The following is a 16,643-nucleotide window of genomic DNA, read 5'->3' as shown; positions in this document are numbered from 1 at the left end:
CAAAAAAGAAACGAAAAATGCCATCGTTCCAAAATATAACTCTTGTTTAAACAACACTGCTTGAAAATCTCTACAAATACAAGAAAACACTAACCTTCCATTGCTTATACAAAATTCTAAAATAGAAAATAACTGGAGAATCACTGACATTAGCCTAAACAATGCAAAAATTGGCATCGAAAACAATGATTTAATACAAAGAATCAGTCTTAGCCTAGTTCACATGTGGCATCGAAAATGATGATTTAATTCAAAGCATCAGTCTTAGCCTAGTTCACATGTGGCCAGTCTTCTCTGCTGATAGGCATACAACTCAAACATTGTGAAAATTATAGAAAAATATAAGGAAAAAAACAGGATAGTGGATTGGATGGCCATTGAAAAGGGTCAATTTCAGTTGCCTTGCAGGAGAGGATCAGTAGTTGATATAAATCATGATTTAAACTATAAACGGAACTAGTAAAACGTTTTGAAAGTTACTAAGATTTAAAATACAGAATTGGTTAAACAAATCCAGAAAACAACCATATACAAATTGCAAGTCCACTCTTTGCACCAAAGTAAAGAGCTCGAGCATCGAAGCTACCAGAAAGTCATAAATTATAACAGTAAAAAAAAAAAGGAAAAACTACATGCTCCCCATTATCCCCAGATAAGCAGCACCTTTTGAAACCATCTACAAGATAATATGATATATCCTCGGTGGTTCAAGACAATATGTCACAAAGACATTTGAACTCATGCAAAAGCACTACAAACATGGCACAAGATGGCATCAATAACCATGCTTGTATGTCAAGACATCTATCCCTATACCCTAAATATAAATTATTAGATCCAGACATTACAGAGCTATGGGAGACTCCACACACGGACACATGCATCTTCTCCTGCACTTATAACAGTACTCTGGTCACTAAAAGCTAGACCATAAACCCCTCCCAAATGAGCCCCCTTAATTGTAATTCGGCTGGATGCTGGTTTTCCCACCTCATATATCAAAATGCAGGTATCAAGAGAGCCTGTTGCCACTTTAGAGCTATCTGGAGACCATGCAATGCAATTGATACGTGCAGTGTGGTAAACCATGTTCTTAAGTTTCACCTGCAACAGACGCACAATAAAATGCATGTGAAATTTCAATCAAGTAAATCAAAAACCCATCATCATTACCTCAGTAGATTTACTTTTCAAAACAAAACAAAAAACAGTACAGTAAAAATTGAGAGAGCTCTATGACCAGTCACAAACTGGTGAGAATATATTAGTTGAAATGTCATGGAAAAGAGCAATCTCCAATCAGGAGACCTGGTTGAAGAAACTCCTGGATATCGGGATGGTTTAAGAAATTGAACAATGCATGTCAGGAAAGACTGAAGAAATATAGAAACCATGGGAAACTATAAAATTACATGCTCAATGCATACCTTAAAAGAATATGAAGTTTGATGGCCAGGTATATGCTCCTAAATAACATAGGATGCAAGTGTGGGCATATGCATGCAAAAATGATTAATGGATTATGATACATCATCCCCAACTCATGTATCATATTAAACATTCAGATTTGAGAATTCCTACCTCTCTAGTAATACGGTCCCATACAGCTGCTTCTCTATTCAGGTCTCCTGATGCAAACATGGATCCATCAGGAGAAAAGCGGATCGCATTTATTGGACCACGATGTCTTTCAAGGACTGACTCTTCCAGAAGAGTGTCACCTTTGATGGAGTACACACGCAATTTCCCATCCTGACCACCAACCACAGCCTCTGTTCCATCAGGTGATATTGCAGCTGCAGTCACTGCATACCCAACATTAGTAGTTGATACTATTTTTGACCCACGAATAATTATTATCCCAGCATCAGTGGAAACAAAAGTAAGCTCAGGGCAACCAACTGCAACATCTAGATCCTTTGGTTGTGCTCCAATGTCAATTGGTTCTGACTCTTTATGTTGCTCTGATAGCAGAGGTACCCTTCTCACCTGTTTGTCATAAAGCAAAGAATTACAGGTTAAGCATTTTGTAGTATGTACTGCAAGGAAATCAAGTTCCGCATTGAGATTTGACAATGAGGAAAACATGAAATATAACTATGACATTTTTGAAGATTCAATAAATACATCTTTGCTGAAGACAGAAAAAGCCTAAAGGTGAACAACGAACAAAAAATGCTTGAAATTTGAGGGAGCACCAGTGTCGCAATGATGATTCAAAGGTTACTTTGTAAATCCACTGACAATGACAAATAAGTATGTATCCTACTGAAGAAAAATGGAAAAAAAAAAAACAATTGATGAATACAGCAAACCAGACTTTGGAATGGCGCAGGGCCAGGAGGCAGCAAAATAACAGCACTAAGTTGGCCCTATTTGGAGGAGGTCCAGAAACAAGACAAGCAACTGAATCTCAGTCAAAGAGCAACACAACTTCGTAATACTAAGCTGGCAACTTTTCATTTTGAAATGAAAATGGCGTGGCTTATGAGGCCAGACAGCTAGAGTGATGGATTGTCTGTATTTCTCCCTTGACAAGTACCCTATCACTGACATGTTCACGAACTAGGAAGTAGGATAGAAAAACAAAAGGATGCCTATGACTAGTTTTGCACTTGAATAATATGTCAATGCATAGTCCTTATAGTATGGTAATAGATTCCATATTTCACCAAATGTACATATGAAGGGAATGGCTGTGAATATGTCTTTACAAATTTTATATTTTGAAAACAATTAAGGAATCAACACATTACTGCTGACGCATTTCATCATTTAAGTTGACTCCCCCATTGGATCAGAAATCTTTGCACCTTAAAATCTTAGAAAGCTTCGTTAAAAGAATATCTCACTTTTGAAACCTAGAACTGCCATTGATGGCCACTTTATCCTTCCATCTACCATTGATCTTGTTGAAGTTTGTAGCACGGGTAGGTACTTCTGCACAGTCCTTGTGTCTCAGCATGCAAAAGTCACCCACATTCTCCTTGGAACACTTGCTCGAGGTTGAGCAAGTTGCTGATGTAACTTACGCCTAAGTCTAACTTAAGAAAAAACACATTAATATGTTGGCTTATTGAGCTAATAGAAACTTAGGAAAAGTAATTTACTTTAGTGATTTTGTTCTAATCTTAGCCATTGATCTCAAGTCAGGCGAGATCTAATCTCACTCATCAATCACTTTGAGATTAGGGTTAGGATTAAAGTTTTAGCTCAATGTAAAGTTATAAAAGCAAGGTTAAGGAGAGGAGATAGACACAACAACAACAACAGAAGATTGAGAGTGGCATCTTAGTGAGTGGTGTGTTGGGTCCAAGGGCTTGCAGAGAGGCTAGAAATCTAGATAAGCAAGGAGATCAAGCACTGATCTAAGGCAAATCTGTTGGATCCTATTCAAGTTATTGTATTTTATATTTTTCTCAGGTGGGCCATTATCCCAAGACGAGAGCCCGTGTAGTTTGGATTTGTCAATGAAAAAATTCTTGGGTAGAAATTTGTGTATCATTGTGATTGAGATTGCTTCTGTTGAATATTTTGTTAAGAACCTAGCTACGTGTTTATTCAGTAAATTTTTTGCTAGGAATTAAATACCAGGTGCTAGGTTCTAAAAACTAACATTGTATCAGAGCTGGAACTCTAAAGAAAACCGATCTCAAAATCACAAAAGCCAAGTTCATATTGGATTGTCGAGGACAAGTTCGGCCACGATTGTATGAGCAAAATTACTTTTCAAGGGGGCGAAGTAAATTAGCCAACGGTCGAAGAGAAAAAAAAAATTAAAGAAAAGGCCAAAAAAATCTTAGGGCATCATTTATTTTAAAAAAAAGGCAGGTCGTCAGGGTGGCCGACAACCACCAACACTGTCTGACTCCACCGAAACTAGGACAACGGTTGAGTGTTGAAAATTGGGCAGCTTCGAGATGAATTTCCCTTGGGAAACCCTACTGCCCCAAAGGAAAACCAGTATACCCCAAGCAACATTCAAATTTGGTCAAACGAAGAATTCAATTTGGACAAAAGGATTATTATTTAATGTGGTCAAAGAAAATATCATTATGATTAATTTGAATTCATTTATTTCCCTCCAAAAATTATATGTCGGCCCTCAAATAGAACAAGTCGGCTCATCCACAAGAGGTGACCCTTCGTATGATCATTCAACTATATATTGGCATCTTAGCTCCTCCATTTGGCAAGGGATTCAGCCCTCTTCTTAGATAATTTTTGGCCTCCTTTTGTGGTAGTATTTGGCCTCCTTTTGAGGTCTCTTGGACGAATTTCTAGGCACCCTTTTATTGATACTTCTTTATTATTGGATGAGATTTGTACAACATCTATCTTTGTGGATTTGGAAGAATTTTGAATAGCAATTATCTATCTGATCTGACGAGTTTATATGTCATCTTCTTCTATGGTTTGGAGCTTGCATTCCCTGTGATGATATGACTCTATAATAACTCGCATTATGGTATGATCTTATGTGGTCTTTAGCTTGCATTCCCTACGATGATATGACTCTATAACAGCGCACATTATGGTATGATCTTTATGGTTTGCAGCTTGCTTTCCTTGTGATAATATGCCTCTGCGACTTCGTATCTCTACCTCTACAACTTTGTATCTCTGAGAAAGATCGTATACTCCAACAACATCGTATGCAAGACCACATATACTGATGTAAGGCCATATGTCTCCTATACAAAATCGTATGTCTCTCCAATAAGATCATATACCGTATGTCTCTTTAATGAAGCAAGTCTGTAAGCCTCTGTGAGTCGATTTGTGGTTTGGCAAGGCTCACTGGCTCGCATTCCTCAATAGAAGCTCGCATTGTTCATCTTCCTAGTAAGGCCCAATCCCTGTGGCTCTTGCACTATACTCTATAATTCGCACTAAATCTCAATGGTTCACATATCTTTGTGGCTCAGGTTCTAGTTCACATAACATACTACAGTGGCTCACATCAATTCTGGAGAGGCTCATTTGGATCCCAGTAGCTCGCATCTTATCTCTATGGCTAATAAGAAGCTCACTCTTGTATATTTTCGTGGTATGATTTTAGTGACATGTATGTGTGATCATGATAACATGATGGTTGTGACCTTGCACATGACAATGCTCTTATGGCAGTATTCTTGATGGCAGTGACCTTAGTTGATAAGGCAGTGATCTTGTTTGATATGGCAGTGTCTATGATACATGATGTAGTGACCCTAATAGCAATGCTTCTTGTTGGCAGTACTTTTAATGATTGAGATCTCATTGACAGGGATAACCTAGCCTTGACATGGCAATGATGGTAGTGACCTTGATGGCAGAGACCTTGTGCCTCGCAGAGACTGGCAATGTATCTCTAATGTATGTTGATATCTTGTCAGTGAGGATGACAGATATATTGTTTCTAGTGAATTGTGATATGGCAACATCTCTCTATATCATTCAGTTCACAAATGAAGTTGTGAACTGACTTGGATTGGCCCTAGGAGGCCTAATGTGATTGGTATATGTACTTTGTATCTCACTTGAACATTTAATGAATATCTAATAGAAAAATTTGGTTGGGTTTTCCCCCTTGTGGGGTTTTGCCCTGGTCTCAAACCTAAATCCTGTGTCTCTATTTTTGCATGTTTTCTTCTATTGTTCCTTACTATTTCACCAAATTGTTGATATTGTTCTCTACATAATTGCTAATGTTTATATGATGTTATGGGGTGAATATGATGTAAAATGTTAAAAATATTTGAAAATGCAATTATCTACAGCAAAGAACAATCTAGCCCTATAAAATTTAACATTGAGGAGGCTACGAAGGGTTTAGCCGATAAGCATGACAACAGCCTTGGCATTGTTAGAACCAATCGCAAACGGGTGAAGGAAAGTAGTGGTCGAGACAGGTTAGCGAGAGGAAGCCACGAGATGGTTTTGGGGCAGTAGTTAGTCAAGAAGCAAGTTGATATCAGACCACAGAGAGTAGCAACAGTCGTGCACAGAACAAGGATGACACGACAATTGTTTGAGCAATCAAGGAGGAGGTAGCTACAAGGACCGAGCTGAGTTCAACAGTGCTAACAAGAGCAAGTGTTGTGAGTTGGATCACAAGTCAAATTCATGTTGTTGTTGATAGAGATTAGAGCAAGCTATCGAACCCGACAGCTATAGGGGTGGCAGAAGGGTTGACCATGAGAGCAAGACTGCAGATGTCGACATGGGGGGCCAAGAGTGGTCGCAAACATGCACAATAGCTTGGGGGGCAGCAACAAATCGGTGGTAGCAGAGGTCGAAAGGCTACCACAAGGAACAAGCAACTATCAAGGAGCATGTCAGCACAGGTAGCTAGCCACCAGCGAAGGAGTCTAGTAGACAGCGAACGCAAGTAGATTCGATAAGCGGCATAGTGTCACTAGGTGCAACATAGGGCACAAGGCCATCGACCAACTAGAAACAATGGGTGGTTGGACTTCTTGTCCCCCAAATTGAACACAAAATTGAGACAAAGCTTAGCGCAAGGGTTGACACTCTGATCCCTACCCTCTCTGTTTAAGTTGTCTCCTTATTTAACAATGCCATTACTCAGATTTAAACAAATTAGGTCAGCTTGACTTCACCATGAAATTAGTCCCAAAACTTGAATGAGAAGCTTACAAAAACAAGAAATTAGTCCCAAAACTTGAATGAGAAGCTTACAAAAACAAGCTATTACTTATTAGAGTTATTAGGCTTATTTGGAGGTGTTTAATACTTGATTATGCCATTGTTTAGATTAGTCTTCAGATCTGGTTATTTATAACAGCCAACAAAAGAGAGGAGAGGAGAGAGGATTAAACCCTTTAGGCCTACCGACCTAGATTCAATGGAAAACTTGTCTTGTTGGGGCACAAAAGAGGCTAATTTTGACTTGAAAGAGCAATGTAAAACTTCCAACACCTGCAACCACCAATGATTAGACTGAAAACCAAAGGAATGCTCTCAAAACCCCACAGCTACGGCAACTCTAGGCCTGGGACTATGATAGTTGAGCAAATATGGCAAGTACAAGCCCCAAAACTTGATGTGTATCCTTTAAAACTTGGAGATTGGCCTTTGAAAAGTTCTACAACTCAAATCAATGTTATCGGAACCGAACCAATTCAAGTGGAACCGGCCGATCCGACCGGTTGGAGGCAAAACCGATCCAAACCAGTGCGCAAGGCCCGCAGCCTGGGCATAAAAAAACGAATTTTTTTATTTTTTTTCCTAGTTTCTAGCGCTACTCTAGCCCCTCCCCTCCCCCTAAAGCTATTTAAACACCCCCACCCCCTCTATTTCACTCACACTATTCGTTCGAGTCTCTTGCAATTCTTGAGTTGAGTTCGATGAAGAGAATTCGAAGATTTTTTCACAGGGTTTTTCTAAGGGAGATTTTTTGCAGATTTGAAGAGTTGATTGGAGTCTTGGAGCACTGTTGGGTTGGCAGATTTTCAAGCTACTTCAAAGGAAAAAAAATCTCAGAGATCTTTGGGTTTTCTTCAGTGGATTTTGGAGCTAGTGGAAGAATTTTTTTTTTTTGTTGGGGCTGCTACATAGCTGATTTCAGAGGATTTTGGAGTTGATTTTCTCCAAAAAAAAATAGGGGGTAAATCAAGAATATTTTTGCCATTTTTTTTGTTCCAATTGTCTCCAAAAATCAGTTTTTTTCTCAAAAAAAATTAAAAACCCAGTGTTTTTTTTGCATATTTGTAGGGGCTGCTCCAAATCTGATTTTAGAGGATTTTGGAGCTGATTTTCTTTAGAAAATTAAGAGAGAAATTCAAGGTATTTTTTTCAACCATTAATGTTCTATTTTTCTTCAAAAATCTATTCTTTTTTCCCTAAAAATTTTAAAACCCTAGTGTTTTTATGCAAAATTCAGATTTGTAATTTTTTGTTGGAAAAAAATGTGGCCGTTATTTTCTTCTATTTTTTCTCAAAAATTATTGAAATTTGCAAGGTTATTTTGAGGGATTTCGTTGGCAAATTTCTGAGGGAGATTTTGGAGCTGATTGAAGAGTTTATTTTCAGATTGGTTGGAGCTTCTTCTCTTCTCAAAATTTACAAATCTTCTTAAGGGATTTCATTGTCTCTACTCTTTTATTTTTCTATAAAAAAAAATGCCATAGAATTCTAAAAACCCTGGGGTTTTCTATGCAAGTTTTTCATTTCTTCCTCATGGCCCCCAAAAACAAGAATGATCCAGCTTGGGTTCACTGCCATTTAAATGAACAAGGGATAAAAATCTAACTATTGTGGGAAAAAAACTAACGATGGGGGGATCCGTAGAATTAAAGAACACCTAGCACATTGGAGAGAACAAGTAAAACCTTGTGAAAATGTTTCTGACAATCTTAAAGCAAAGATGCAAAGTTTAATTGAAGCCTAAAATGAAGAAAAGGGGAAAATAAAAGAATTAAAAAAATAGGCAAAAGTCAAAGGGATGATGTTATGCTTAGTGACCCTGATTTTGAAGAATATGTGCCCAGTTTTGAAAATTCCTCTAGTTTCCCTGCTACAGTTAGAAAGGGTAGTTCAAGTGCTTTTAACTTGAAGAGGACAGCAACCTATAAAGGGATTGACTCCTTCTTTGTACCCCGCACCACCCCTGGTTCTCAACCAAACCTTGATGTTAAATGGAAGAAGATAGAGGAGGTTGCATATGAATGCATTGCTAGATGGTGGTATGATGCAGACATACCTTTTAATGCTACTAATTTTGCATATTATCAGCCCATGATTGATGTTATAGCTTCATGTGGAGCAGGCTTCAAAGGCCCTAGCTTTCATGATATCAGGGGGCCACTTTTACAAAATGAGGTCCAAAGAATACAAGAGTACCTTACAGAGTTCAAGCAATCATGGACCAAAACAAGATGCACAATTATGTCTGATGGATGGACTGATGATAGATCTCGCACCATACTAAATTTCTTAATTTCTTGTCCAAAAGGTACTATGTTTGTCAAATCTATTGATGCATCTAATCAGGTAAAGAACGCACAATTGCTATTTCGTCTTTGGATGAAGTAGTTATGGAAGTAGGCGTTGAGAATGTTGTACAAGTTATCACAGATAATGCCTCTAACTATGCTGCAGCGGGAAAGATTTTGGAGGAAAAACACCCAACCATTTGGTGGTCTCCATGTGCAGCGCATTGTTTGGACCTCATGCTTGAGGATATCGGCAAAATTGAGTGGGTGAAGAAATGTGTGGAAAATGAAAAATCCATAACCACGTAAATCTACCACTCATGGGGTTTGAACCTTATGAGAAAGCACACTGGGTAAAAAGCTTGTTCGATCAACCATCACACGATTTGCAACCAACTTCCTTTCGTTGCAATCCCTTGTTCAACAAAAATCGAATTTGAGGAAGATGTTTTCATGTGATGAATGGAATTCATCTCAATGGAGCAAAAACGCTGAAGGGAAACAGATGGTTGACCAAGTATTTGAAAAAAGATTTTGGTCAAAGACAGAGGAGATTGTGCTATTTAGTGAGTCCCTTGTCAGAGTTTTTGTGGATGGTGGATAGTGATAAACCTGACATGGGGCTTGTTTATGAGGCCATGGATTGGGCCAAGGAATAAATAAAGGCAACATATGGGGATAAAGACAAAAGTACATTCCTCTATGGAGAATCATTGATGAAATATGGAACAAACAACTCCATAGAGCTTTACATGCAGTTGGCTACTACTTAAATTCAAGGTATGTAATTTTGGATTCCAATGCTCATTGCTTATAAGTTATAACTTATAAGTTTTAATTTTTAGTTTTTTTGACTTGATGAATATGTTTTTGTTTTCTTAATTTTGAAGGTACCATTACACTACAAATTTTGACGCTGATGGGGAGGTTTTAGGGGGATTGCATGGTCCCAAATTCCAAGACTCAAGATCAAATTCATAACAAGCTCTTGAATTTCAGTGAGAGTATTGGTACCTTTGGAATTTCTATGATTGTAAGAAATAGAACAAAGAGTCCCTAGGTAAGAACTGTCAAAATTTGCAAATTCTTATATTTACCCATTTCAACTTGAATTTTGCAATCGTTGAGTCCAAGTTTCAACTTTCAAATTCATTTGCTAATACTTTTTTTCCTTCCACCCTTTTTGCAGCCTATTGGTGGCAACAATTTGGTAGTGAATGCCCTCAATTGCAAAAATTTGCAATTCAAATTTTGAGCAAGACATGTAGTGCTTCAAGGTGTGAGCGGAATTAGAGTGTTTGAGCATATACACACTAAGAGGAGGAACCGTTTGGAGCAAAAGCATTTGAATGACATGGTTTTTGTTCAGTAAAACCTTAGGTTGAGGCATAATCAATTGCTAAATAAAACCCCAAAATCAAGCAACATTGTCTTGGGTGACTTTGATCCAACATCAAAATGGGTTGTCGAGAGTCAAGCACCAGCATTTGACAATGAAGACCTTTCTTGGTTGGACTTGGACCCACCTCCATAGGATGCAGAGGAAGATATATCAGAAGCACCAGTAGCAGCTTCAAGGCCAGGGGAATCAAGCCATAATCCCATTGCAGACTTCGATGCTACTCGTTCCTCAAATGAGGATGAGGAGGATGATCAGGAATCGGATGATGATTTTGATGATGATTAATGATTTGATCATTGATTTGTTGTAGTTGTAGCTTGTAGTATTGTAGGTTGTAGTATAATACTATGATCTATCATGTTATTTTGGACTATAAAGGCCTTTTAGAGCCTGCTTCTTGATGTTTGTAAAATTTTGGTTCAATGATGTTTTGCACCAAGTGTTATTTTGGTTATATGCACTATTACTTGCTATATAAATGAGAACTTTTGCATATTTGTGTATAAATGGTTTGGATTCATATGGATGCACATGAATATATCTGTTTTTCTTTAAAATATGAATATTTTATGTGTTTTTGGTAAACCGGTTTTTTTCTGGCTCCGGTCAGTTCCTGGTCCACAAGCTTTTCCGTTTCGATGACCGGTCCGGTTCTAATAACATTGACTCAAATATATTAGTGTAAAAGCAAGATTGATGATGGATCAGCCCACTTAGAGCATGCGGCTAGGGCTTTTAAGCCCTCTACTGCTTGTGGCCAGGCCTAGAAGTGGCCTTAAGTCTAAAGGCTAGGCCTCAAAGGCCTTGGATGATAAAACAAATGAACTTTAAGCCCTTGAAACCCTTCTTCAATGGATAATGAACCTGCAAAACCAAGATTGGTCCACAAATTCACAATTTTTCAAGCCCAAATGAGATCAGAAAAACTCAATGCCAATCTAATGATGGAAACTCCTTAAAACCCTTTGCCAAAAGTGATATTTAGGTCTGCAATCACAAAATATTAGTGCCAAACCACATGTAATGAGGTTACTAGTCCCCTTTAAGGATGCGGCTAGAACTATTAGCCCAAGATAAGGTTGCGGCCATCCTCTAATGGCCACTTAGGGGTTGTGGTTAGGGCTACATGCCCTCAAACCCCTGCAGCTAGATCTCAAAGGGCTTAAAAATCTTGCGGCTAGGCTAGATAAGCCAAAAAATGTTGAAAAGATGTCCAAAACAATGATTATGACCTTGGGAAACCACCTGCAAAACCACTTCAGATGTTAAACACTTAAGAACCCCCAAATTCTATAGTGAATTAACTGTCTAAGGCTAGCGACTTCCTCAAGGAGGCTAAACATTGAGATTTTGTCACTTGGGTCTTGTAGCTTGGGGCATTTAGACCCCAAATCAACCCTCAAATGTTGAATGCTCTCCTTCGTTTGGCTGGACGGCTCCTTCTTAGGCAAATTTAGGCCCAAACCCTAGTCGTCTAGGCTAGGTGAGTGTCTCAAGCCCCTTACATCAGATTTGTCTATGAATCCTTGAGCTAATGGCACCTACAAGTCGAATAAAGAGAACCAAGCCACAAGATCTACAAAATTCTAAAATAAAAACCCAAAAATCTTATTTACAAAAAGAAAAATAATAAACAAGGGTTAGAGGTCCACGGGGTCTTAGATAGATGGTGATCAGGTGCTCTATTAAGGCACTCCTTGATGTGAAGTCATCGATACAATTCCTCGCCCCGATCAGGGTGATATATTGGACATGATGATGTAGTCCCACCAAGCTTACAAAAAAAAAATATACAAGGGTTAGAAAATTATTTACAATATCTACAAGAGAAATATTAGCTCTTTTAGCAAATGAATCATTTAAAGCCCAGGTAGATTTTGAAAATAGTGCCAGAAATAATTTTATTTAATGTACAAGCCAAGTCCCTACACCATAAACTGTTAGATAAGCTCGAGGTCCAAACAAGATGTGGTCACCTCAAAGTCCATGAACTTGGGGGTTTTCCCCAAGGGCTCAATCACCTGAAAATCTCTACACACTCGAAAGATGGATTATTAGTTTCAAAGGGGTTCAATTCACACAAATCGACTAGAAATCTAGAGATGCCTAGTAGATTTACCAGCTTCAATGTGTTTACTCTAACCCAATACCTAAAGCAAGAAACATGTGCTAATAAATAATCCAACCACTGGCTATGAAACAATAATCTTCAGTTAAAGAACAAATTTAAAGCATTAAACCCATTCAACACATACCATGAATCATCAAGAAAGAGACACCTTGAATTGAAACCCCAAAGACTTTTATTAAAAGTATTCCAGCAGAGCTTAGCTCAGTACAAAAAAAAAAAATTGATCCAGAGGAAGTTCCCAGTTACAATTAGGAGCTTGAAAGCTTCCTTATATAGAAAAATCGGAGGGATTATCTCCTCCAAATGGAAATAATGGCTAGTTGCACCGATCCATGGCTTGATCCTTGAAGAAAAAAATCGATCCCTTGATTAGCTTGAACAAATCTCCAAAAGAATTTGATTTGCCTTGTCCATTGTGTTGGAGGGGTCAAACCTTGACTTCTGGACCATGGAGGACCTCCAAAAAATTGAATTATCGTTACTTGTGCAAAATATTCAATTGCTTGGTCCAAAAACTTTGATTTGTTGGAAAATAATCTTCTCTGACCCAACAAATTTCTGGACTAGGTCCTTCTGCCTTGGAAATGAGGCTTTTATCCTTTGACTTGAATATTTTTCTTTGAAAATAGCCTCAAATAATTTTTGAATGATTTTTCCACTTGGAGGTGTTGATTTCTAGTAGCATCGAATGTGCTCTAAGTCTCAAATTTTGCAGGGAGGCTTGGGCACATGTATTCCAAAGAACCCAAAAGTGTTTTGGGAAATTCCACCCAAAAACGGTTTTATTAAAATAATTAATTATTTTTAAAGGGACCCTAAGTCTAAACTTAGGAAAATAAAATAATTAATGGGTATTAATCTAATTGTGGGTGTAAAGTCTAGAAGAAGACGAGGATCAAGCAGAAATGATCTTAGCCATTGATTAGCTTCTAATTTGGGTCGTTGAATGTCAACGAGGAGATTATTTAAGGAGGCTTGAGGACCATTTGGAAAAACATACAGAGAGTTCAGAGAATTGATTTTCTAAAGCAGAGCAACTGCCGGGAGATTTTCGATAGTGAGTTGTTGCAGTGAGGGGCAGGGATAGTTGGGTTGGAGTATCTTCTCCCGGACCCAGGATAAGCAGTAGAGAGAGACCAAAAGGGTTGACGTTGGGCCAGAAGGGCCCATGCAGAGCTTAACGTTGAGCCAGAAGGGCTCACGCAGAGACAGCGCAATCATCCAGAGTAAAAGCCTGAGTTTTGTAGAGCAGCTAACGTTTCTGAGCCAAGAGGGCTGGAAACTGCTCTGGAAGGCAAGATGTTTCCCATTTGAGCTAACGCAGAGCCTTTCGAGGTTGACACAAGGCCAGCGCAAAGATAGCCTAGGACAGTTGGTTCAGCTACCGGAACAATTGGAATTTTCCGGGTAAAGTGAGGTAATCTCACTAAGTTTTTCTGCCAGTTTATTTTCTCTGTAACTGGATTGTCGCAAGGGCATCCAGAGTTGTATTCAAAAACTAATGCTTAATAATATAAAACCCTCAGAGTTGTTGCACCGGTTTTCCCGCATTGGGTTTTTTCGAGGACATTTGTTCAAAAAACACTATGTCACTTGTGTGTATCTTTCTCTGTTGTTCTGTTCTTGTTTTGGGCATATAATTTAAATGGTTTAGGTTGCATTGTGTTAGCTTCAATATTTGTTGTAGGAAGCAGTAAATAATTTGTTTCAAAGATTAACAAATAGGAGAAGTTTAATCAATTGTTGCAGTAGTAGATTCGGGTGGGATTCTCGAATTTTCACATGGTATCGGAGCTAGTGCAGGTGAAGCAAGAAGAACAGTGCCAGAGAACCCAGCGCTGAGCAAAAGAGGGAGGTCGAAAAAGCTGCAGGAGGCAGCAATTCAAAACCCCAGAGGGTTTGCGCAGTTCTAGCTGGAGGGCTGAATTTTGAGGTAGTCTCTCTCTGAGTGAGTCGACAGAGAGGACTTCCAGTTCGAGATCTTGTCGGGGAAGAGGGAGCAGCACTAAAGACTCAGCGTGAGGAAAAGTTGGAGGGACGCAGTGTTTTTTGCAAGCCATTCTGCTGGGCAGAAAGACGTCAGAAGAGAAGGAAGAAGCACGGTTGAGGGAAGTTTTCCTCAGTAGACTTCCCGCCACGAAGTCCGCTTTCTTATTGGCTGAGCAGCAACAGTAAGAACCAGAAAGGAGATTTTCGACATTTTTTAACTTTTCAGTGGCAGGGATGGCAACCAGTGGCTTGAGGGATCAGGATAGGTTGGACGGAGCATCCAACTATGTCATCTGGAAGGCAAGGATGTGATTCCTTCTAGATGAGCATGCCCTCAAGATATATATCGATAGCATGGTAGTTGTGCCTACAGATGCAAATCCATTGAAGAAGTATCGAGCTGAGATGAATCCTCGACGAAGTGAAGAATCATGTGGTCTGTCACATCGCTAATAGAGGGACTGCTAAAGAGATGTGGGATGCATTATCTATGTTGTATCAAGGATCTTCTCAGCAGCAGAAGATGTACTTGGAGCAAAAGCTGAGATCTACTTAGATGCAAAAGGGGGAGCATGTGGATCCATTCCTCACGAAGCTTCAGGAGACCCGTGATGAGTTATCTATTGTGGGGTCTACACCTCAAGACTCAGAGTTGGTTAGACTGGCCCTCAATTCTGTCTCAAATGAGTGGCAAGTCTTTGTCCAGAGTATCCTGGGCAGGGCGACTTTACCAAATTGGGATGAGATGTGGGTAGCTCTCAAACAAGAGGAGCTGAGGAGAGACTTGGTCAAGTGCAAGCTTGACAGAAGCAGCAGCAGTGGGTCGAAGCCCAAGGAGGAGGAGGATAATACAACCCTTGCATTGAAGGGGTAGCAAGAGCAGCGGAGACGTAAGAAGGACGTCTCGAAGATAAAGTGCTTCAAGTGTGGTGAAATGGGTCACTACGCAACACAGTGTCCTCTCAGGAAGAAGGACAAAGATGAGAAGCATGATCCGAAGGCTGCACCTGTGCAGATCGAGGAGGCAATATTCCACCAAGGTTCCGGGACGAGGGGGCGAGGGAGTGAGGAGGTGCGGGAGCAACCTATGCAAAAGCTCCCCACCATTTTTTAGGAAACGTGGGGGAGTGTCAGGGTCTTAAAAACTTATAAATATAAAATATAATTTATTAATTGATTCCACTATGACAATTGAAAAGCTGCAAAGCATGATCATTGATATGAATATCATTATCTAAATTTCTAATATCATATAAATTTAAAATTCTAATTTATAATCATACATCATAAACTAAACAATCTATTACAAAATTCACCAAACCAAACCAAACCACTTAAACTAAACAATCTATTACAAAATTCAATCCCAATTTTACCCATAACAATCAAATCTAATGTTTTCTTTTAGACCTGCAAGAACAACTTTATAAAGCACGGTGTGAAATTAAGGATAAGCCACTTAGCAATACAATTTTTCTCACAAGCCACGGCAATCTTCCCTCGAAATCCTTAGCTTCTTACGGGATTAAAGGCCATGCGGTCTGAGCGGGCGTTGCTTCAAACTTTCAAGAACAGTTGCTGCTTAATAGCATAATTATATTCATTTCAAATCTCCAGAGATCTCGACAATTCTGCTAAACCAGACACATATATTAAGTCAATGACAGAAATCGTTGCATCTATAAAGTCATCAAAAATACAAATATAATGCTGAGAAGGGAGTGTCTTCAGTCAACCACTTTCTTCCAACGTGTATATACATTCTATATGAAAATTTCGTACACCATTTCGTCAAACGAATATGCACATCCTGGAGTTTATGTATATATATTTGGAGTGATCAAAATACATTGTTTTCCAGCGATATAGGAATGCGAGTGACGTTATTTAAAGAATATGAGGGTGGTGCGTGTACTTATACCTTGGAGACTCTGGTATCTAGAAATATTAACAATTATATTACTTATTAGTGATGGGGTTGAGTCGTTTCTTCATCCTGCAACAAAACATGCTCTACATATGTGAGATCAGGATACGACTTGATGTTGGAATCTTACACCCTGTCATATTATCAACCTCCAAAACATTAGCAGTGGAAGATGTAGACGGGAAACAACCCCCCTCATCCCCCTTTTCGGAAACGCCCCCTCAAAAAAGGGAAACGACCCCCTGGCACGTCCCC

The 16,643-nt window shown here is 39.0% G+C and overlaps 1 protein-coding gene across 1 annotated transcript in view; it reads right to left on the bottom strand.

Moving 5' to 3' along the window:
- Positions 1-453: 453 nt before the first annotated feature.
- Positions 454-16,643, bottom strand: part of LOC149179206 (transducin family protein / WD-40 repeat family protein) — a 133,959-nt gene continuing 117,769 nt past the window's right edge. The window contains exons 6-7 of the mRNA XM_089420563.1: positions 1,582-1,989; positions 454-1,104 (exon numbers count right to left, since the gene is read on the bottom strand). Of these exons, the coding sequence (XP_089276689.1) occupies positions 853-1,104; positions 1,582-1,989 (660 nt within the window). The 3' untranslated portion in view covers positions 454-852. The remainder of the gene's footprint in view (positions 1,105-1,581; positions 1,990-16,643) is intronic.

Source organism: Pinus tabuliformis, chromosome 4_1 (assembly GCF_031772625.1).
Source record: "Pinus tabuliformis cultivar Carrire ecotype Pingquan chromosome 4_1, CPIR1, whole genome shotgun sequence".
NCBI lineage: Eukaryota > Viridiplantae > Streptophyta > Pinopsida > Pinales > Pinaceae > Pinus > Pinus tabuliformis.
This window is presented reverse-complemented; position numbering and strand designations above follow the sequence as displayed.